This window comes from Scleropages formosus, chromosome 24 (genome assembly GCF_900964775.1).
Source record: "Scleropages formosus chromosome 24, fSclFor1.1, whole genome shotgun sequence".
In the NCBI taxonomy this organism is placed as follows: Eukaryota; Metazoa; Chordata; class Actinopteri; order Osteoglossiformes; family Osteoglossidae; genus Scleropages; species Scleropages formosus.
The window spans coordinates 21,414,603-21,438,474 of record NC_041829.1 but is presented as its reverse complement, the minus strand read 5'-3'; the positions used below and the strand labels follow the sequence as shown (position 1 = coordinate 21,438,474).

Here is a 23,872-nt window from a genome sequence, read left to right as displayed (position 1 = left end):
CACTGAATTTCCCACCCCACAGGAAAGCAGAAAAAATCTTAAAAGTATCCTTCAGATCATATTCTCTGTCATGCAACATTGCTTAATTCCCTGGCAGCAATCCTTCTCTGAACTGTCTAGAAATTTAAGGGATCAAATTAAAAGATCCACATTTTTACAAAGCAAAACCAGACTTAAATATTCTGAAAGCTTTTTTTCTGGGTTACCATGGCAGCAGAACAGCGCACCCTGAACCCTGTGCCTTATATGTTCCCTGCTAAATAGGTGTCTTTTTTGTGTTTTCAGGCAAATGGAGATTAAAGAGGGAATCTCAGTCACCTTCCTATGAATTATACAGCTTCTGTCTAATTCTGAGCCATTGGTCTACCAGTGTGTCTTGTTCTGTACTTTTTTTTTAATGTAATGTGAGAGAGATGGAGCTGAGATCTGGGGGAGCAAAGGCGTGGAGTGAGACAAGAAAGGAATGGGAGGAGGATGTGAGACAGGGTGCAGAAGGAGAGCACAGAGAAAGAGAAAAGGAAGGCACTGTAGCCATGATAAAGAGTGGAACTGGTAAAGGTACTAATAAGCCAGGGTATGGGGCTGATTTTTACCTCAAAAACAAGTTATGTTATTTAAAATGAGTTTAATGAATAAACACTTCTGGGAAGCAATGAAAATCTGTGACCACTGCTTTCCTCTTGGAAGCCACTAGCATAGATGGCAACAACATTGCATCAGGATATCTTCCACATGAGCCCCAAAATAAATAATAAAGAGGACCGGTGCTCCACTTTCCTATAAATGTGAAATGACAGTGAATTTTGGGAATAGTTGTGGTGAAATATGTTAGACTGCTTTCTTTATCTCTTCAGAGTCTGTGTTAATCGTAGGTCCTCTCATTCCTCCATCATGCTTCCACTTGCTTACAGCTCCCTGTCATTGTGGAGCCTCCTTACTTTCATATTTATAGCCTTGTCATTTTTTGTAAAATATACATGTCTTCAGCATCTAGGGTGATACCATTACTGTTGGCCCAGCGTCGTCCTGGACTGGCGTTTTACCATGACAACGACACATAGCTTCCATTGCATTGTCTGAGAAGGTATTTCACCATGACAACCAGACCTAACTCAGAATGTAGGTGAATATACCAGCTCATTGTGACCAACCTTGATAACTAGAATGTAATTTTGCCATAGCAACTCCCTCCTGCATTGTTGAAACAGAGACTTCACTGACAGCGAGACTTGCATCCAAATGCATGCATTTTGCCATTCACAGCACAGTAAAAATGCTGTGTTCTGGATTGAAGCATTGCATGGCTGTAGCTCACCTTGAACATTCCAGTAAAACGGATATTAAAGTGAACTTTGCCAGTTAGTCTTGAGGCTTGAGAACCTTACAGTGGTATTTCCTTGAACTCTTGGCTCCTGATTGTGTGCTAAAACCTTTCATGGCTATACGGCTCCTTAGTGACATCTGCTAATCTCACACCATGGCCACCCTCAGTGGACAGCTGCAGATGGGACTGTACCCACCCTGACTTAATACCATACCCACTCTGGACAGGCAGGCCTCCAGCACTTATTTCCTGTCATGCTTTCTGCCCTCAACAGGAGCACTCATTTATTCACACCCACTTTTCCTCTGTGACTCTGAAACAGAGGTGATATGTTCAACTATTCCCCATCCACCTTGGTTAGACTGTGGTAATCTGGTCAACCACACGTGTGCTGTCTGCCATTTCCACACACTCAATCTCTTCCCTGTTTTCAACTGCTTTTTTGCCTTTCCTCTTTTTCTTGGAGGGTGGCAAGAAGGTGAGAACAACAGGCAAGATGGCCAGGCAGTGAAAGAGAGTGATGAGAACTGTAAGGAAGAGACATCTGAAGAGTGTGCGTGTGAGGTTGGATGGAACAGCAGCTAGGGGCAGCAGGGTGGTGCTGTAGCACAAGTAAGTCTGCAGCATGGGCACTCCATGTCTCTCTAGTGCCTGCCGTACCCAGCGTGTACGGGTATAGTCTCGGCCCAAGGCAAATGTTGATACCAAAGGGGTGCTGGCATCTATAGCATGGTTCACCCCATAGATGAGGCACAGCACAGACATGCAATCGAGTTCCACTCGCCACAAAGTCATGAATCCGACCACACCAAATGTGACAGAAGCCACTGTCACTGTCAGCCACACGTTCACCAGTGGGTCGGCTGCCAGAAAAGCAGAGAAGAACAGTAGGAAGAGGGCAGAGATGCAGGCGTTGTTGAGTGGGGCACATACAGAGGAGGCATAACGGTCCATATATACAAAGGAAGGATTGAAGATAATGAACTTCACTCTGGAGGTGTGGGAGAGCTTGCGCAGTGTGTCTAGCAAAATGGACATCTCCTCCCTCTTGTTCTCTGTTGTCTTGGCAACAAGGAACATGCGTGAAGCTGCCACGTCTGCTTCACCATCCATTCGTCTGGTGAAGATGATGTCATCAGTGAAGTGCAGGAATTGTGGCAGCTTGAGAAAGCCATAGCGCAGATGCTCTGTGAAATTGTGTCTTGGCAGGGTTGAGCTTAAGTTGAGACTACGCAAGTAATTTAAGTAGCTCTCAAACCAAGAAATTCTTTCAAAGCCTTTTGTGTATTCCAACAGGTCCTCTTGCACACTAGCATTCCAGTACTCAATAGACTCGTAGATGTAGAAACCAATCACTGGACTGTAGCTGCTGAAAAACCTCTGCTGGGCTCGGGTGTAGGCAATAGTACTGGTCTCTGTGGCCACCATATTGCTTAGGTCATAGCCCTCACTCACCTGTAGGTACCCCATCAAGGCAAAGGAGATATAGACTAGGTAAAACAGAACCACAAAAGGCTTGACGTATGTGTTGGTGATCCAGTCACAGTAGTAGCGCTTCATGAAGGACACTAGTAGATGGCGCTCATATGCTCGAAGGTCTCCTGGCTCTGAGACCTCCTCATTGTACTGTGTATGCATGAGGCAGCGGTACCAGGTGGGCCTCTGCTGCAGTACTTCTGGCTTGGGCACCTTCCTGCAGAACAGGCTGTGTTGGTAATTGTTCTCTAGATACCCAGCAAAAACAAGGTTGGAGCCATAGAAGGTGAGGATGTAGAGGTAGTTGAAAATGACTGCAATGCAGATGTTCCTGCAGAAGAGGCGGACGGCCTCAATGTTGGTGAAAGGACTTGCACCAATTCCAAAGGTGACCAGATACATGGCTGTGCTGGCACTGAATGGCAACATACAATCTGAGAACACAGCTGCAGCACGTTCTTTCACGTGTTGGTCCTCCCGTGTTCGTCGCCATGATGACAGCATCTCAAATGTACCGAGCAGGCTATGGCCTAGAAAGAACACATACAGTTAGTGACAATTTTTCAAAGATTTCACCTGCTTTAAACGTCACAAAGCTGATCACTGAATGAAACGTGTTGAGACTAAATTGGTTTGTTGTCATAGTGAGGTTAATGTGGTTGTCCATTGCTGGATCTGATGTGAATGGGGGGTAATTTTGTTTCAAACACAGTGTATGCAGTCAGTTGCTGCTAAGGAGCAGGAGCTTTTGACTTGTTAATACTTTTCATGGTGGTGCACTGTCTATGGGAGAGATCTGTGTTCACACTAGCATCATACCACACTACACATGTCATCTTGTAGGTTTGTGTCTCTTTGTTTATTGTAGAAGAGTAGAATTCATGTGGAAACAGCTCCACTATACAGGCATTCCTCAATTTATGAAGATTGTCTATTCCTGAAAACGGCACAGATATCTAAATTTCTGATACCAAAAGCTAGCTACCAAAATTGTGGGGAAAAATCGGTTCCCAGCCCATCCAAAAACACTAAAGAAATGGTCCAAAATGTGATTAGAACACTGTAAAACACCTATATAACTGTCAATCTATAATTTTAATGCTATGTAAAACACACATTTTCATACTTTTATTTTTAATTGATAAGTTTTCTGCAGGATGAGCAGTAAACCAAGCAGGAATTAACTGAGCACAGACAACTAAACCATCTATCCATCCATCCATCTTCTTACTCGCTTGTCCTACTAGTGTCACGGTGGCAATAGGGAGAGCAGAGCAGCCCAGACATCCCTGGCCCCTGCAACTTCCTCCAGCTCAACCTGGGGGATCCCCAGCCACTCCCAGGACAACTGGGAGACACATTTACAGTATATTTACATTTATTTACTTAGCAGACACTTTTCTCCAAAGCAACTTACAATGGATACCATGTAGTGTTGCCAGCCCACACACCTTATTCACCAAGGTGACTTACACTGATAGATACACTACTTTCAATGGGTCACTCATCCATACATCAGTGGAACACACTCTCTGTGTCATTCACACACTACAGGGGAACCTGAACAGCACGTTTTTGAACTGTAGGAGGAGACCCACGCAGACACAGGGAGAATATGCAAATTCTACACAGACTGAGCAGGGATCGAACCCACGGCCTCTCATACCACCCAGGTGCTGTGAGACAGCAGCACTGCTTGCTGTGCCACAATGCCATCCAGATATAACCTCTCCAGCAGGTCCTGGGCTGACCCTGGGGTCTTGTCCTAGTTGGCCATGCCTGGTATACCCTCAAATGGATGCGCCCAGGACCATCCTTCTCAGATGCCCAAGCCACCTTAATTGGCTCCTCTCAATGTGGAGGAGAAGCGGCTCTACCCTGAGTTCCTCCCGGATGCCTAAACTCCTCACCCTGTCACGGAGACTGAGTCCCACCACCCTGCGGAGAAAACTCATTTGAGTCGCTTATATCCGTGATCTTATTCTTTCGGTCATTCCCTAGAGTTCATGATCATAGGTGATGGTAGGGACATAGACCGACCGGTAAATAGAGAGCTTTGCCTTATGGCTCAGCTCCCCCTTCACCACTACAGTCCGGTACAGCAACCACATTACTGCTACCACTGCTCCTAGTCTGCAGCTGATGTCACACTCCCTTCTCCCCTCACTCGTGAACAAGACCCCAAGATACTTTAACTCCTCCACTTGGGGCAGATTTTCTCCCCTTACCTGAAAGGGGCATGCCTTTTCCGTGAGAGAACCATAGACTCAGACTTGGAGGTGCTGATCCTCATCCCAACTGCTTCACACTTGGCTGCAAACCGTTTCGATGCATGCTGGAGGCATCTGTGTAATGGTGCCAAAAGGACATCATCATCCGCAAAAAGCAGACGCATCACCCTCTAGCCCCCATACAGAATGCCCTCCTGACCTCGGCTGCACCTTGATATCCTGTCCATGAAAACCACAAACAGTAGTGGGGATAAGGCACCACCTTGAGTCCAACACCCACATTGAATGGGCTTGACTTAATGCCGAGTATGTGGACGCAGCTCTCGCTCTGTGTGTAGAGACCGAATGGTCCACAGTAGTGGCACCGGCACCCCATACTCCCTAAGCACTTCCCACAGAATTTCTCGGGGAACACGGTCATAGGCCTTCTCCAAGTACACAAAAACGCATGTACACTGGATTGGCGAACACCCATGCTCTCTCAATTATCTGTGAGAGGGTAAAAAGCTGGTCCACTGTTCCACGGCCAGGACGGAATCCGCATTGTTCCTCTTCAATCTGAGGTTCAACTATCGGCCGGAGCCTCCTTTCCAGCACCCTGGTATAGACTTTCCCAAGGAGACTGAGAAGTGTGATACCCCGATAGTTGGAACACACTCTCCGGTCCCCTTTCTTAAAGATAAGGACCACGACCACCCCGGTTTGCTAATCCAAAGTCACTGTCCCCAAGGTCCATGCAACATTGCAGAGGCGTGTCAGCCATGACAGCCCTACATCATCCAGGGCCTTAGCAGTTCCGGGCGAATCTCATCCACCCCCGGTGCTTTGCTACTGTGGAGCTTTCCAGCTACCTCAGTGACTTCAACCAGGGAAATGGACTCTGATACCCCGGAAGCTTCTGGCCCTGAGTCCTGTAAGGGAGGCATATCTCTCGGGTTTAGGAGTTCCTCAAAGTGGTCCTTCCACCTCCTGACAATATCCTTATTTGAGGTCAGAGTTTCTCCACCTTTTCCTGAGCATAGCTTGAGCGAAGTTCCTCCAACCCTTCCTGAGTCGCCGGATGGTTTATGGCCGACCGAAAGTTATTTTCCATAGCCTCTCCAAACTCCTCCTATGCTCTGAATTTTACTTCTGCAACTGCAGCCACTGCCACCTTTTTTGCCCGCCGGTACATATTTGCTGAGTCAAGAGTCCCCATAGCCAACTAGGCCCTAAAGGCCTCCTTCTTCAGCTTGACAGCTTCCCTCACCACCGGTGTCCACCAGTGAGTTCTTGGGTTGCTGTTGTGACTGGAACAAACAAGCTTTTGGCCACAGTTGCGCCCACAATGGAGGTTTTGAACAGAGTCCATTCGGACTCCATGTCCCCTACCTCGTCCAGGACATGGGAGAAGTTCTCACAGAGGTATGAGTTGAAATCATTCCAGACAGGGTCCTCTGACAGTTGTTCCCAGCATACTCTCACTATGTGCTTGGGTGTACCAGATCTGTCCATCAGTTTTCCCCACCATCTGATCCAGCTCACCACGAGATGGTAATCGGTTGACAGCTCAGCACCTCTTTTCATCCGAGTGTCCAGAACATAAGGCCTCGAGTTAGGTGAAATGACTACAAAGTCAATTATTGACCTTTGGCCCAAGGAGCTCTGGTACCAAGTACGCTTATGAGTATCTTTGTATTCGAACATGGTGTTTGTTATGGACAAACCATGACTAGCACAGAAGTCAAATAACATTTCACCATTCGGGTTTAGATCGGGCAAGCTGTTCTTCTCAATCACCCCACTCCATATTTTCTAGTCATTGCCAACATGAGCGTTGAAATCCCCCAGCAGGACTATGGAGTCTGTAAGTGGGGCCCAGAACCCCCACCCACTCTCTCCAAGAAGGTCAAATATTTCAAACTGCTGTTTGGTGCATAAGCACACACAACAGTCAAAGTTTTCCTCTCTGAGACCTTAAGTCGCATTGAGGCGACCCTCTTGTCCATCGGGATAAACTCCAATTGTATGGCAGCCAGCCGGGAGCTTGTGAGTATCCCCATACCTGCCCGGCACCTCACACCCTGTGCAACTCCTGAGTAGGAGAAAGACTACCCCCTATAGAGGAGTTTGGTTCCAGAGCCAACACTGTGAGTGGAGGTGAGCCCAAATACATACCTAAAAAACTTTTCTTACAATTGCTCTGCTGTCTCCACAATCTTTTCATTAAATAACACACCCAATATGGCCGACAGATACCCTTGTGGAATTGCATACACTTTTCATAGTGTCCTGCTTTCGGACAGAGGGATCTGGGTGCAGACAAGCTAACTACAGCATGTTACTGCACTTCCACCTCACTTGTGTGACGTGCAGATTTCAGGCTTTTTTGGGGCACGCTTCAGATAAATTTAGCTATACTGATTTTTTGTTCCGTATATCAAAAATTGGGTATGAAAAGTCAAGACCCGTTATATCAAAATTTTGGATAAAGGGAGTACCTAATTCGAGGGATGCCTGTATTCTTTCAGGTCAATATGACAGAGGTGACTGAGTGAGACAAACATTTCCGGTGAGAGAGACAGACTGCAGCTGAGCTCTGTCTTTGGGGGAAGGCTTTATGGCAGAATGTTTGTCGAGAAGCCTTTCTGACTGAGTGATTGCCTGTGGCAGGACAGTCACTTGCCCATTCAAAGGATAAACATCCCTAGAGTTCCAACCCAGAGGTTGAAAGGGCAGCTGGAAGGCAGAACCCTCACTGACAAGGTCTGAAGCCTCTGGATGTGCTTGCAAAATGTCCAGCTGGTACAATTTGTGTACCAGTAACGTGCCTTTCAAATTAAAATGACATTTGTGGTCAAAATGTCTGCAAGGCAAAATATTAAGTACAATGGAGGAATAAAGGCAAGCAGGCTGGGATGTCAGCTGGAATGACAGAGAGGACTGCTGGGAAGTGTTTGTCTCCATGGCACATCACTGCCAGCATTGCCTGTAAATAATGAAATGAAGCCTAGTGGGGGAGCCTCAGGAACAGTAAGCTCTCTTTCTCTACGCATTCGTGGTTGTCTGGAGATGCGAGGTCCTTAACAGAGCAAGGGATGGACTGAAAATGGCATGGCCCACATAGACACGCTTAAACAAATAAACACACAGAGAAACCTCCACACAGATGCACATGGACCTGTGTGTAGACAATCGCAGCACACATATAAGCACAGAGACACATTTTTACTGGTTTTGCTCTAGCTTGCACCTCCGAGTTCCAAACAGCTTGGATGTCATAAATAATCTGTTGACCACATGTTTTGGGCAATTACATAATTCACTTATCATCTAAAATTGATCTTATGGGTGTAACTGTGGCCCAACTTTTCTCTTTGTCCCACCAAAAAACACCACAAAAACTGCTGTGCAAGAAGGCTATCTGGGTCATGTCCATTTTTAAACTGGAAGGTGTTAACTAGATGAAATTTGACAAGTTCATCAAAGAACTGAAAACAAGAATGCACATACAAGACATCTGACCACACAAAAAAACCAGTGAAAAACATCCTATAATTCTCTCCACTGAAAGTGTTGTTGGGGAGGTATTTTCGCATACACAAATTGTGAGTCAGGATTTTAGGCAGTCTTTTCTAAAGCGCCAGTGGTAGTTTCTTTGGAAGGCAGTGGGGCATGATGTACATCGCAGTCGCTGAAGGAGAGACAAAACTTGTCCAGCCCTTGCTTGCTCTGTATATGTGTATAAGAGCAGATGGTAATCACCTCTGGCGAAGGCACCCGTAGCCAAGCGTCCAGGGCAAAGGACCTATCCCCGCCCCCACCTATCTCGCATCCCTTCCCTCAGCACACGACTCGGAGCCAAGGATGGCAGGGATTTGCTGGGAACCCTTCCAACATAAATAGAACCAATATATGACCCAGTGCCCCACTTTAGGCTGCCTGAAATAGAGAAAAGGGGTCCTCTGAGAAAGTAGAGAGGAGCTTCAAGCAAAGGAATGAAAGAAGTTGGAAGGAGAGGACAGTTCAGTGACTCGAAGTAAAAATGGGAAGCTTCAGGACAGCAGAGCAAAGAACACACAGCGACAGCAAGAGAGACTAAGAGGGCGTTCAAAACAGATGAGGAAGAATGGAAGAGGGGCTGTTTGCCTGCAGAACTGCTTTTATCGTGGTCTGATTCTTAGCCTTGGGGGCCTGCATGCTGTGTGCCATCTAGGGAGTGGAGGAGACTCAGGTGCAGCACACCAGGTAGCCTCAAGGCAGGTGTCAATTAATCTCACTGCCTGGAATGGATGGCCACTGCTGGGGGCAGAACCCCAGAGGGTTATTTTCTGTTCATCTGGGATTGCCATTGTGTTCTCCATCATTCCCAGTACTTGAGTCTACTGCATGTGTGCAGCGTTACCAGCTGCCTCTACTTCCTGCTTACTTTCTAGGTCAGCACTTTGTAGTAACTTGGAAGAAGACGTAAAAGATTGATTGATTGATTGTTGCAGTTCAGTACGTTTCAGGATTTGACTGCTAAAGTGATCCCCTCCTGAGTCACTCCCCTCGGGTCACTGCTGGTGTTGTGTCTGCAGTTTTCAGCTTCCATCCTGACCGTTGACCGAAGAGGTGCCACGTGCTTTTCGTCAGTTGAAACCCACATTTGTTTTCATGAAAGGAGAACCTTGCCAAGGCATCACATCTTGTTCACTTTTTTTGGTGAGTATGGGTGCTGTTGCCATCCAAGTGAGCCACGTGACGCAAGCAAGGAGTGGAGCCTGAGCTTCAGCTGTGATTGATGTCAACAGTCCCTGCTTTAATGGACTAAAGAGCGCAGGTCGATGTACTTAATATTATTGATGCTTGTTAACTCCCATTCTACAGCTCTTTGCATCTCCCAAGTGGCACACAGGGGTGTAGACTGGGGACATGTGAATGCCTTTTTGTCACAAATAAACAGGTAAGGGGCATTCAGATAGCAACAGATGCTGACATGAGAGCATCCTGCTAGCAAGAACATAAACAAAGTGCTTGAACAACAGAGTGTTGACAACATCCCAGATAAGAGTATAGTCCAATGGGATAATAGAAAGAATGAAATAAAAAATTAAAAGCATCCCAGTCATTTAGACACCTTCTCAGTCAGTTGGCTTGAGGAGGAAATGGATAAGGACATTGTACACAATCCGACCCATATAAGATCATGGGGAACAGTCGGATCTGACTGGAGGATAACCAGCACAAGGTGGACAAGTGTGCAGATATTGAACCCAGCTCCATTGTTCGTGCCACCAATTCTCCCCAAGATACACCCATTCGTGTTACGAGCATTCAGCTAGACAAGGAGCTCCAGTAAATTCCCTACTTCCGCTAATGAGGTGTTTTTTGTGTTTACCGGAAACAAATCTGGATTTTGCGTGCATTCCAACAGCTGAGCTGTTCGAGAGATTTACCTTTATTAATTTAGCAGATACTGTTCTCTGAAGCAACGTACAGTAACTATTACCGACTATTTGTCTGACTTTACACAAGGTAACTTGCAGTGTTAGTCATTGACCCATCTGTGCAGGAGAGCAGTATAACACAAACACAAAATGCTATGGGCCATTCACACTCACTAGTACAGCTGAATAGACCTGAAACGCATGACTTTCGACTGTTGGTGAAAATATACATGAACGTGGGAAGAACATAAAAACTCCACACGCCGAGTGGGGCTCGAACCCACAGTGAATGGCACAACCCGGCTGCTGTGAAACACCACATCAGCTTGTTCCTTGAGTTTGAATCTGTTTACATTTTTCTCATTCTTTTGTCTTTGCTGTTCTGTTTTGTGTTTGGCATAAAAGTCTCAATTAATTCATACAAGTGGAATATCATACATGTAGGGACAGCTGGTAGTGTATTGGTTAGCGCAACTGCCTTTAGACCTGAAGGTTGCTGGTTCAAGTCTCACCTCCAACTGTAGTACCCTTGAGCAAGGTACTTACCCTGAATTGCTCTAGTGAAATTACCCAGCTGTGTAAATGGGTAAATAATTGTGACTTTAACATTGTAAGCTGCTTTGGAGAAAAGCATCAGCTAAATAAATGTAATAGATTCTTTCAGAAAAGCAGTATTAGAGTAATTTATGAAGAGAAACTGAACTGTTGAGTTCTGTTAACTACTGAAGTTACTGTGTCCATTTAAATGGCATTTGGTGATATTTTAGCATTAATGGGTGTCAATTTTGGAACACATAGAAATGTTGACTTCTTGAAGCCAAAGTTAATTAGATCTTTGAATTATGAGAATTCTTAATTCTATTCTATTCTATGAGAATTCTATGAGAGTTTTTCAGGAATGCAGAACCTTTGCAGTGTGCGAGGAGACTACGAGAATTCAAGAGTCCTCGGTTTGCACCCAGCAAAGTCACTAAATTGCTGTCAGAAGCAGAATGTGAACTGACACTTGGCAAAAAGTACAGGTTGGCACTTTGACCAAGAGGCAATTCTGCCATTTTCGCCCTTCGGCACAGCAGCGGATGGTACACACACACACTGGTGCATAGTGACTCCTAGTTTGGGGTGGCAGGGCAGCGATCCTAAAATCCTGCAGCATGAAGAAATCATCGGGTGGCATCTGTTCATACTACAGGGTGTCCCCAGCAAAGTCACTTCCACAGGCTACGCAAATGCCCTTCCAGTGAACTGCTTCATTGGCTATAGAGTATTTACTGAAATCTAACAACTGTGAAACATGTAATTTATCAAAATAACGGATATTAAGAGAGTGCATGTGAAAGACTGAACTGATGTGGATTACACATCATGTGGATTACAAGGTTGAATGGTTAAGTCAACTAGTGACTGGTGGTTGCTGCATCAAGAGTTCAGATTGACATGTTTTGTTCTGGATGTGTGGACTGAGCAAATCCCGAGTAACAGCAGTACTTGTAATAGTATAATAATAACAGTATGCACCAGTCACCGTGGCTCTTCACACTGGGAGTAATAATTAAGGGAAGGGCCCCGCCCCTGGCCAGCCTATCAGCAGCCATTAATGCACTAATGTCTCCGTAATGGAATTCAGCCGTGCACAGAGCCCTGGCAGCGCAGGCGACTGAGATAAGGCTGCCGTAATGCCGTAATTACATCTTCAGACGGGGCTGGTGTGAGCTCGTGCGGTTTGAGCTGTGGGTTTGGTGGGTGGATGAGACGGCACTGGGAGGGTTCAGGACAGCTGAACTGCTCTTACATGTTGCTAATTACCATGGTACTCTTTTGTCCATCTGGACAGAGGAGGCTGGAAGTCAGCAGGATGCTTTTCTCATTCAGCTCAGTTCAACTTGTGCAGTGTGGACAACATTAAACTTTACGCAACGAAACTTTAGTTCATCATAGTGTGGAGCGCAGAAAATGTGCCTCTCTTCCACTGTGTGACTTTCTACTGTCTCCTGCATTCTTTTTCTCTCTCCTCCTTCTACTGGCAGTGGCATTGTCAGTCTTATTTTTACACAGTGCTGCAGACATCACTTCTCCCACCTACACAGCAAGAGAGTAATTACAGCATGTACGAATGTGTCCCTGTGTGTGCTCGCTGCTTGTTTTGTTTGAGTGCAAGACATCTATGTTAAATCTGGCCTTCCCAAACAGAAGTGAAATATATTTACATATTTTAAAAATTGCTCAAGAGTTTAACTTTTCTGCACGTACATCTTATTCTGAATCACTTACATTTTGATATCGATATGTGTATATATAACTGATTTTCAAATGTTTTATGTCTGTATTTCTTTTCCCTTCCTTTTGCTCAGTTTTTCACGTCTGTCCACTGCACAAGACTAATTCATCAGCTTCATTCTGTTAACAGAAATTAGTGCCTTTGCTCATGTGTGCTGGTCATTAATTCAGATACACTGGATGTGGCAGAGAAGCACAGAATCTTCTCCAACATAATACTGATGCACAGGAAATGGTTAACAGCTATGACTGAGTAAATTAAGGATCTATTTGAAGTTTGATGCTCACGCTTCAAGATGATGACATATATGATGGGAATGGGGATCCAAGGGGTTACATGAATGAATAAAGTACAGGATTCGTGAACGAAGGAATCGGCACATGTGGCGTGGGCCAGTCATAATCAGCACAGTAAAAGAGATGAATGAGTTAACGAACATTTGAATGAGTGGGCGTGAGCTTCTTTACTTACCCAGCAGAACGAAGGGAATCCCCAGGAAGGTAGAGTTGTACTTGCCCCCCGTAAGGTTGACAATGCCAGCCGAGGTAAGGGTAGCCAGGCTGACGGTAACTAGCGACAGCAGACCCAGCCAGGGTTTGGAACGCACACAGTCCCGCATGATGCAGCACAGTACAGCCAGGGCTGCGCACAGTGCCAGGCTCACCAGCAGGGGGCGTTCCGCCACCCGGCTACTCCTCTGGAAGTCACGCTGCAGTGAAGAAGAGGTGAACGGAAGCAGGCCAAGCTCAGGGTGGGCCTCCTGAAATCGTTCCAACGTCCTGCAGAACTCCGTCTCCCAGCGTGCCGCCACGGCTTCGTTCAGCGGGCTTGCCGCCTGCAGGTAGTATGTGAGCTGTAGGGCCCGGGCAGAACGCACGATCATGCCTTCTCGTCCCACACGCTGTACCCCACCCAGCTGGTGTCCAATATATGCTTCTCGCCCATCCTGCAGCCGTGTGATAGGATACCGCAGGGCTGGAGCTGAGCGGTTTGAGGCCCTCCAGGCCCGTATTTCCTCCAGCACCCGGAGGATGTCATCCACAATGCAGCTGTTGTTCTCATCCAGCAGGCAGAGGTGTGAAAATGTGTAATTGAAGCCTAGCATGTCCACCTGAATTTTGGTGATGGCACTATGGAGCTGAAAGAGAGACACAAGAATCCATACCATGAGTAAAGAGCAGCAGAAAGTGGTAACTTGTCCACCTAATATAGAGCAGCTGTAGTACACATCAAGTCAGTCCTGCCGCTTGCCCTGGTCTGTCGTGTACGGTAAACGTGCTCAGAGGGGGCAGCAGTAATACTCTCTCCCAGCTGCAGTAGTACAAATGCTGTACAAGCAGCATCCACTGCAGATGCAGTCCACAGTCACACACAAGGAAAGAAAGAAGGGGCTGGTCTCTGCTCACTCCACCGTGAAAGGAGACATCCCCTTATTTTAGTGCATTCAGAATCCGTGCGAGCTCGAGCAGCTTTTTTCTTTATACCGAGAATCAAATCAAATAATGTAAGATTAAACAAAACAGAATGAATGGAAAAAAATCATGCTTTCTGTTGAGTTCTAACGCTTGTACAATTGCTCCTGATTTTTGGCTACTGTGCAAGTTAAATTTTTTTTTTTTTTTTTTTAATTCTGGCTTGTAGTATGTTCCACATTTAAAAACATGTCTTTTATGTCCATATGCAGTGAGATGATAAACTGTAAAGCTGATGTGTTTCAGGATTCAGAGTCCAGTAGATAGTGGGATGGGAAGATTCCTGGCAGAGGCTGGCATATGCAGGTGAAAATTACTTCTGTTTTTGAATGTAATCATTTTGGTGCAACAACTCTACAGGGAGTCTTGTCTACTGGTGAATTTTGATGTGTTGATGCCATGAGAGTTTTGCTGAGTCCAAATTTGGAGTTACTTATGTAGTTTGGTGCAAACTACAGGGTTTAGTGTTGAAGCAGTATGAGTTTGGGCGTGCAATAATGTAACAAAGGTAAAAGGTGCAGTTTGACTTGATGCAGTGGGAGTTCAAACGGAGTCACGACAGCGACAGGTTTATTTCAGATGTACGCCTTGAGAGAAACAGGAGTCCTTTCTTTGTAACAGAAAGACATTCTGTGCACAGGAGCCCTCAAATCACCGTGAAACTGCTAGAATAAATTATTAAAAACGGTTCACTTGTGTCAGCTGTGCCCTAGCTTTCTGTCATGCCTGTGCTGCGGAATCCAGGTCCATGGTAGTCATTCTGGCAATTCTAGAGTCTTTGCACAAGACTGAGCAAGGATACACACACTTCCTCTCATCGTAGATGATTCATGGGTGAGTACGGCCCCTTCCCTTTACCTCCTTGACAGCTCACTGGGCACGGAGACATACGCTCTAATCCGTGCCCCCTTTGCCACAAACTGGGCAATGATGTGTACACACTCTCTCGCTCGCTCTCTCTCTCTCTCTCTCTCTCTCTCTCTCTCTCTCTCCCCCCCTCCATAGACCCTCTCTTGTCTCTGGGGCAGGAGTCACAAAGGGACCCCACTTCTAAAGTGGGAGGGTGAGAGTGGGGATGGGGAGTAAAAAGCTGTGTAAAGAAAGTAAACTAGGCCACGACCTACCCTGAGCAATGAAACTAGCTCTTATTTCATAAAACATTCTGTGAGCTTGAGGTCCTGTGAGAATGGTTCATCTGCAGTCCTGAGTGCACACACTGACCATGGTAATGGGGTCTCAATATTCGCAGGCTACGCTTGCATAACGACAAGGGGCTTGACACATGAATGCAACGTTAGAGCGCCGTCTTTATTACAGTTATGATTCCAGCTTATTCTTCTAGTTTGAAATTAACATTTACACTGTCATTTATTGCATGAATTTATCATTGTTCATAGCGCTGCTGCCTCACAACACCTTGGCTGTTTGAGTGTACTTTCGAATCCAGCTTAGTCTGCGTGGGGTTTCTATGTTCTCGCTGCGACTGTGCGTGTTTCCTCCGGGTTCTCCAGTTTCCTCCCACAGTCCAAAATGAATTAGTGATCCTAAATTGCCCGCAGTGTGTGAGTGTGAGTGAATGCACGCGTGTGGCTACCTTGCAAGGGACCGGGCTCGTCTATGGTGTACCCCTCCTAGCCTAGCGCCCAGTGGCTCTAGGATAGGCTGCCGACTGCCCCGACACTGACAAGGACAAGCGGTTTAAAAAAAGTGAGCGTGTGTGTCACTGCTCATATCTTTTTCTCTCCTTTATGTAATGCTTTTAACTACTATGTGACAAACTAAGACATTTTATGGGGAAGTTCTGTTACTAATGTTCAAGGACTTCATTGAAAAAATAGGGGTCGTGGCCTTGATTTGTCCTGTTTATCGCCATGGAGAAGATGAGCATTTAATATTAAGTCAGCGGTCAATATTTGACATGCACAATTACAGTATGTGAGAGATCATGGAACAGGCACAAGGAAACTGAAATGAAATGTTTCCAAGGTCCAGTGACTGTAGTTAAAAGAGCTACTTTGCTCGACCACATGTTGAGCACTAGACACATGGCTCCTGCAGGCTCTTGCCAACCTAGTTGGCATTGATTTAGTCTCTACACTGTTTTTTTTTTTTTGTACTTGGGTGGGCTGACTAGATGCTTGTGGCAGAAGAAAGCGTGTCTTTTACTCGAGACAGTCCTTTTATTCGGACCCCAGTGCAGTGGAGGAAACGGCGCGTTCCTCATCCCGACTCGTCGCATCACTGTTACTGGTAACGAATCACGGTCTGTTTCCAGTCAAGACTTAGACTGGCTGAAGCAGAATAGCCTTTAATCCTGAAATTAAGATTCGGTTTTAATGTAATTGAAATAAGTAAACAGTTAAAGCCGCATCAGTTGCTCCATCCATGTATGTTATTAACACAACCAACAGCATCGCTCATGACATCGGTGGCCAAAGCGACTGCGACTTCTCCGCCTCGGCTCGGCCGCAGCGCACGAGCAGTTCCGACCAAACTAAGACCCCCCAGCGCGGCGAAGCACGCGCACGCGCACAAAATTAACAAAGGCGCGTCCGTCACTCCACCACGCCACGCTTCTACTCACGCTCAGAATAAGATCGACGTGGTGCTGATCCAACACGCTTCCCCGGCCCGTGGTGACGATCACCCGGCCGTAGCGGCCGGGCGTTTGCAGGTCCGAGTACAGCGTGTGTTTGGATCTGTTGACCGGGAAAAGGCTGTCCACCAAGTTGCCTTCTATCTTGGCCAGACTGTGCTTGGGAGCCAACAGGTGCTCCACGTTCTCCTCGATGCGGTAGCGGCTGAAGCTGGCCCCCAGCAGGATGGAGATGAGCACGGGCGCCGAGGCGAAGAACACCGGGTGGTTGGCCACGAAGTGTCCGACCCTGTAGAAAGAGGCGCGCAGCCCTTCGTGCAGCAGCTGCCGCAACATCGTGGAGCGCAGCCGAGACGGGGGGTCGAGGAACACACGGCGGGATGCGAGCCTCTCCCAGCGCTGGGTCAGCACCATCGGGGGGGGGCTGGAGCGCGGGGGCTGCTCTCCGCAACGCACGCCGCGAGCACCAGGCAGGCTAAGTTTCGGCCCGGAGCGCGCGCAGCCACTTTCCGGTCACCCCCCGTGGGCACGAGTCGAGCGTGTGAACGGAACCCGGCGAAATCATGTCTACTGTATCTATTCCCGACTTTGAGTGCTGCCGCTTCTCTCCCCCGAGGGTCTTATATAAGGAAATTCGCTGAGTTCGCGCTGGGATGGAGTCGGACTCGAGCGCGGCCACAAACGCGTTCGGGGACCGACTAGCATGGGGGCAAAAACGCCGGGCTCCGAAGCGGGAGTAAGTAGGCTAGTAGCTGTTAGGAATAAAAAAGGAAAAAAAGATGGAAAAAAAAAAAACGATGAGAGTGTTTAACAATGACTGAGGCCGGATTCCACAGGCGGCTTATTCCTCAGAGCGGAGCAACAGTGTGGCGCCGCTGGAAGCCGAGGAGTTGAGCCTCTTTCTTCAGGCAGCAGAAGGCGGCGGGACCGGGCGAGCCGAGCGAGCCGAGCGAGCCGAGCGCCTGTGCGGCATGACGCCGTTGACGGCGCAACAGCACCTGACACCGCACACATTCACAAGTTCACGGGGAAAAAAGAACGGCGGTGACGTCGCTTCACATTTTGCGCGCGAGAGGCACCGCGAACCGCCCGGGGTCTCGATCTTTGGGTTCGCCAACGGTGCCGCGCGCGACACCGCTTCTCCTCCTCCTTCCTTCGTCTGCTTCTCTTCTCTTGATCTTGTTGTTCAGAGCTCCTCGGCGCGGCGCTGCCCTTTCTTACGATCCGGCTGCCCTCGGTTCGCCGAATCGATACATAAAAACAACTTGGTGTATTTCATTTGCTCTATCTACTATGCTGTGTGTCACGAGCGCATGGCAAAACAGCCGCGGACGACGCCGGTCATCCGCTAGCGCGAGCCGGTTCCGCGCAGGTGCATCGTGATCGTCGCCACTTGTGCGAAGAAGACGCGCGCACGCGACTCCGGGCGCCACACACGCCGTGCATAAATACTAAGTAACTAACTAACGGCGCGGCGATGGATGTCGACGATCGATTGCCGATTGGCCCAATATTTCCACGGCTTTTTTTTTTCTTACAACATTCCACTTTTACGACAAGGTTTCATTCTGTACTCCGTCAGCCAGTGAGTGTCCGCAGCTTTTCAGAAGAAGCGCGGCGGGAACGCGGTGTAAAGGACAGTGTGCGGGGTGGTCCACGCTCGCGCGCGCCTCTGCCTCCCGCGAGCGCTCCATTGCCGCGCGCGTCGCGGTGCCCGAGATGGTGAGAGCGCGTGCGAGGTTCTCTGATTGGAAGATTAGCGCCGGTGAGGGGGGGGGGGGGGAGAGAGAGAGAGGAGAGGAGAGGGAGAGGGAGAGGGGGGGACGGAAGACTGGAAGACTGATTCTGCTACATTGCTGATGCATCTTGCTGTTATTGGGGAAAAAAAACTTAAAGCCAAGGTATCATAACGGTGAACACGTCCCTCATCTATAAAACACAAGCACTTAATTTTCCACAGGACTGAAGAGCAGGCCATAACCATCCATTAAACAGCGAAATGCATCGCTGCCAAGCCGCTGGAGCCCGTGTTCCGGGTAACGTATCCGCTCTAAGTAAGCGGCAAATAAATAGCCGTTTTTGGACATGGCATCTCCTGGGAAGGCTGCACTCGATCTCGGGAAACGCGCTCCGCGCCCTTCGGCCTGGATGTTGCCGGAGCCGCGAACACAGGCGCGCAAAGCCCGTGGGCCCGCACAGTCCGTGTCGCTGAGCAGCTCCTGTCCAGAGACCAAGACAGAGGAAAACAGGTTAATAACACACTGTCATCTTTTTTGACAGTGTGTTCTTAACCTATTTTCATACTTAATCACTCTTTGTTCCACTTCTAAGAAATGACCGGCCCACACTCATACATGTACGCACCCAATTTTATCACGTTCATGTATTTGTCTATACGATATTATACGGAGCATACCTACACACGTACTCAACGGCCGCTTCGTTAAGTTCATTCACGCATATACTCGATCTGCCAAAACAACCAGTGGCCGAGGCTCCATCTGTAAAAGATGCGGACGAGGTTAGGGGGCCAGTTACTGCTAGCCAAACGTTAGAACAAACAAGGTGTGAGATCCAAGCATCTTCAAACACTGTACGGTCTTTGGTGCTTCCAGCAGTTCTGAAATGGCCACACGTCTAGGATTTTTGCACACTACGATGTCGGGTCTATAGAGAATGATGCAAAAAAAACGGGAAAAAATGCAGTCAGTGGTGAAAACACACTGTCACAGGAGAATGACAGGGCTTATGCAGGTGGGCCACGAGTAAGGAAATAGCAGTACAATGCAATAGTGTGTAGGAGAGCATCTCAGAAGACACAAGTCCTCAGAAGTTCCGCTGTAGTTCATTCTGCTGAAAATAGGCTGAATGGCAGAAGAGCGTGCTGAGTTCAGTTCTGGCGAGCTCAGAGCGTGAAGATGAGACTCCAGTGGACGCGGGGACACGATCACCAAAACTGGAAAAGGGAAGAATGGAAAATCGTTGCCTTGTCAAATAAATCCGTGTTACTTTCGTGATGCGCTCACAGAAGGTAAAAATTTGCAGTTAAATAGCATGAACGACACGTGTGCAGATATTTCTTTCGCCGGGCACACATTAAACCCTTTAGTGTGCGTCGGACACCTTTCGCGCTCCACCTTCCGTTGAGCAACACGCACCATCGGTGCACTACCCTTTTTCAAGTGGATACTTGCAGCAGGATAATGTGCCACATCACACAGCATTTTCTCAGGATGGTGACTTCACTGCAGTGGCCTGCGCGGTGCCCATACTTCAGACCGAAAAGTGAAACGGCACCTTTTGAGCCTGAAGGAACATGGAAATCGGCATGAGCCGCACTCCCTGTGGAACGCTTTCGAAACCTTGTTGAATCCGTGGCTTAAAGAATTTGAGCTCTTTTACAAGCTTCGACTCTTGCATGTGCACATTGGTCCAGTATAGAAGTGTAACGGACGGAGTCAGGTGTAGAGCTCAGTCACGTGTTCTTTGTGACTGCACTCGAACTGTGAGAAGTGTGAACATGGTAACTTGCGGTAGAACTGTACTCACGAGTGGAGAGGTGGCCTCTGCTGTGATATATCCACTTTCTTGTCTTTGACTCTTTGGAGACCCTGTAAGACCTGTTTTACTAACTGTGTGTGTGTGTGTGTGTGTCTGTGTGTGTGTGTTTTTAAATCTGTTGGGCTGATGACTGCTGCAGGCAGGAGTTCACCCCCACCAATCCTCCTCCAAGAACCTGACAAACAGCAGTTCCCATGGTGACCGGTTCCTGGTGCCGTGGCGACGTCTCACTTGATGGTGCTGTTTTGACAAGACACACAGTATTAGAGAACTGCTGCGTGCATCTGTGTGTTTGTGGGTTGCCACATTTATTATTTGCATTATGTGTATTTCAGAGTGCGTTTCTGTCTGTGTCTCAATCTGTGATTTTCTGTCTTTCGCCCTAACCGCCCTAACCGCCCTGGTGGACGCTAGCGTAACTTCCTCACGTGCACACACACACTCACTGCGATTGTGATGGGCGGTGAGTGGTTACAAAGCTGATGTCTGGCCTCGTTCCAGTCCACCAGTCCCCCACACCATCACAGCTGGTACTCTCAGTGCTCCACCCCATGTCATCTGCAGAGCTGTGCTTTAAAATGCAGATTGAAGGCAGAGAGTCATGAGCATCTGAGGGGCAGGAGAGAGCGTTTTTACCCAAGAGGTTGGATTACATTAGCTTCTGTCGATCGCTGTGTAATGTCCCTGGGACAGTGTGTCAGTCAGCCCTGATATGCTGCTCCATCAGTGTCGCCGGTCTGCTGTCAATTTAGCACAAATCGCAAGAATCAATAACATGATCACCACCGACCAGAGATTTTTTTTAACAGTAAAATTAGTACCACTTTGAAAATGTTAAAGAGGCTTATTACATTGTGCAGTTGAGTCAATTGTTGGATAGGGTCTCTGTTGCCCTGCACGGTCCTGAAAGTGGGACAGGTGGTTCATGAAGAGAGTAAAAGGGTCTCATGACCATGCGGAATGTCCTGGCTGATCCAAGGTCACCGACGAAGAAAGACGGCGTGAAGCTGCATTCGGGTTTGGATATGGTTGTAGCGTCTTGTATGTGGCCCGTGCATTTGTGTGTAAGTTAAGGACCTTACAGGCTGGAAGTGTCACAATACAGAAGACTGAACTAGATATGTCCAGTGGAACCTGATATTTGTCTTTATTAACTGAGACAATATGCCACATTTGTACATCTCCAGCCTAGAGGATCTGTAGATTGATTCTCGCTCATCACAGCATTGTTCTGTCCGCTTCACATTTGCTTGCTAAATATGCATCCAAATCATTAATTGCTAAATGTGCCCAAGGAAAGAGTCTGTGTTAGTGGTCTTGGAATGTGGAGTCGAAGTGTGAAGGGAGCCACTGCTGAGGCCTTCTTGACCCAAATGTGCTAGATGTGACATCACCGCGCTTACGAGATGCACGGTTGCTCTGTGTACATAAGTGTGTTTGCGACAGGGGCTGCACTTTCTATCGGTGTCTGCCTTGCGGCTTTGCTGCGTGTGTACATCCATTTGGAGGGACAATGTTTCCATTCTTTCAGATGACGAAACTGGCTTAGAGCATCACGGTGGCTCATTGTTATTCCAAGATGGTGTTTGCAGCCAGGGGGTGCGGTGGCACAGTGGGTTGGACCACAGTCCTGCTCCCCGGTGGGTCTGGGGTTCGAGTCCCGCTTGGGGTGCCTTGCGACGGACTGGCATCCCGTCCTGGGTGTGTCCCCTCCCCCTCCGGCCTTACGCCCTGCGTTACCGGGTAGGCTCCGGTTCCCCGCGACCCCGTATGGGACAGGCGGCTCTGAAAATGTGTGTGTGTGTTTGCAGCCACTGCAACTGGATTGACTTAGGGTTACTCTGTGCGTACTGTGTCGGTGTTCTGCACCGGAAGCCACGTGGTGCCTGATGTCTGTGTGAGGCAGAGATTGCAGAAGATCGAGATTGAGAAGGTGTAGAGAAAGTGCAACACTGGCTACTGTGTTTCATGTCTGTGGTGCCTGAGTTTGGGGTGAACGCAAGCTCTGCGCCGGTGCAGCGAGTCCCCATGGGACATGCTGCAAGCTGTGCTGCTCACCTGTGCCGTCATGGTTTGATGACCCGTGTGGAGTGTGAGCGAGAGCCGAGAAGGCCCGGCTGTGGAGCCTGTTCTCTCCTTTCGAACTCCTACTTACACCAGCAGAGTCAAGAGTGAAGAAACGATAACATGCGTGTCTTTTAGACGCATGGTACAAATTAGGAACTGATTTGTAGGTTTATCAGGTGTACCACCTGCCTTTCTTAGGTGCGGGTTTGTTTCTTTAGGTGATCTTTCCAACAATGTGATAACCTGCGTTACAGCTGATGCATCACATCAGTAAGAGTAGCATACAGTAAAGCTCATGTACAGCGAAGTGATGCTTTTGCTCAAGGGATGTGATCCTGTAGCATTAGCCATGGCTCAAGAGGGGACTTATAGAAGAACACGATAATAGTCAAATGCTTTTGTCACTCTTCTGAATTCAACGCCCGTAGCGTAGTTGTGAGAGTGGCTGCTTTTGGGTGTGAAGGTCACCACGATCTTACCTGCTGTTGTAGTGCCCTTGAGCGAGGTATTCACCATCAGATTGCTCTAGTAAAATTACCTGCCTGTATAAACAGGTAAATAGTTGTTGGTGTCTCAACATTGTCAGTCATTTGGAGAAGCGTGTCAGATAATGTAAACTCACTGTTTGTTACTGTAACTTGCACTTTCAGGTGCGGTTTGTAGTGCTCTGAAGCTTAGCTCAGAAGCACAGGGACCTGTGCGATGCCAAGCGGGGTACGATGGGGTTGCCCGTAGTGCCTGTAATGCCAGTCCTTTGCAGGTGAGCCAGTCACACTGAGCGCAAGAAAGACTCACCAGCTCACCTGAAACACATGTCTTTGGGAGGAAACCAGAGCATCTGAAAAGAAAGAAAAACAAAGCGGTGAATAGTAGGAGAACATGCACACGACACACAGACTGAACCAAGTTTAAACCCACGGCCGAACAGCCCAGGCGGTATGACGCTGCGCCGTCCACTTTTGGTGGCCACGATGGATTGAACAGTGGTTATTTACGTTTGCACGTACATGTATTCATTTAGCAGACGCTTTTCTCCAAAGCGATGTACGTCTGGTAGAAAAAACAATGTGTTCATTACATTAGCAGGAAGAGATGCTTAGATACAGGCGCGTGATTTTTAAGTACAGTTTGTTTCTTTCCACCGTACGAGCCGATCTTCATCACACGAGTCGCCGCATTTATTGCATTTTTTACATTTACAGCTGCGTTTATATACATTTACCGGAACCTCGACTGTAGAATCTGGGTAATTGTGAAGAATGTCACCCTGGATAAAAGTAGCAAAACATCCCCTGAGAGTAATTATACCATACCATTTACCTGTTATTTGGTGTTTGCGTTTTATTTTAATGAAGGAAAACAGAAAACATGGAAAGGAAAGAGAGAATAAATCTTTCGTCCTGGGGTGGGATGTCAGAAAGTCATTGATAACGCAGCTCGCATAATAAAGCACAGTTCC

General features: G+C 47.7%; 1 protein-coding gene across 1 annotated transcript; it reads right to left on the bottom strand.

Moving 5' to 3' along the window:
• Window positions 1–1,530: 1,530 nt before the first annotated feature.
• Window positions 1,531–17,296, bottom strand: ptchd1 (patched domain containing 1). Its single transcript, XM_018760929.2, has 3 exons — window positions 16,774–17,296; window positions 13,189–13,855; window positions 1,531–3,330 (listed from the first exon to the last, which is right to left on the bottom strand). The coding sequence occupies exons 1-3, from the start codon at window positions 17,197–17,199 to the stop codon at window positions 1,682–1,684; spliced, it is 2,742 nt and encodes a 913-aa protein (XP_018616445.2). The 5' UTR covers window positions 17,200–17,296; the 3' UTR covers window positions 1,531–1,681.
• Between the last annotated feature and the right edge of the window lie 6,576 nt (window positions 17,297–23,872).

What these genes read in the sequence shown, in the direction of transcription:
- ptchd1 (XM_018760929.2), bottom strand. Translation starts at nt 17,199, where the DNA reads ATGGTGCTGACCCAGCGCTGGGAGAGGCTCGCATCCCGCCGTGTGTTC. An exon ending in ACGTCGATCTTATTCTGAGC is followed by an intron (nt 13,856 to 16,773) that starts GTGAGTAGAAGC and finishes TCTCTCTTTCAG; the next exon opens with CTCCATAGTGCCATCACCAA. An exon ending in GATTCCCTTCGTTCTGCTGG is followed by an intron (nt 3,331 to 13,188) that starts GTAAGTAAAGAA and finishes TGTTCTTTCTAG; the next exon opens with GCCATAGCCTGCTCGGTACA.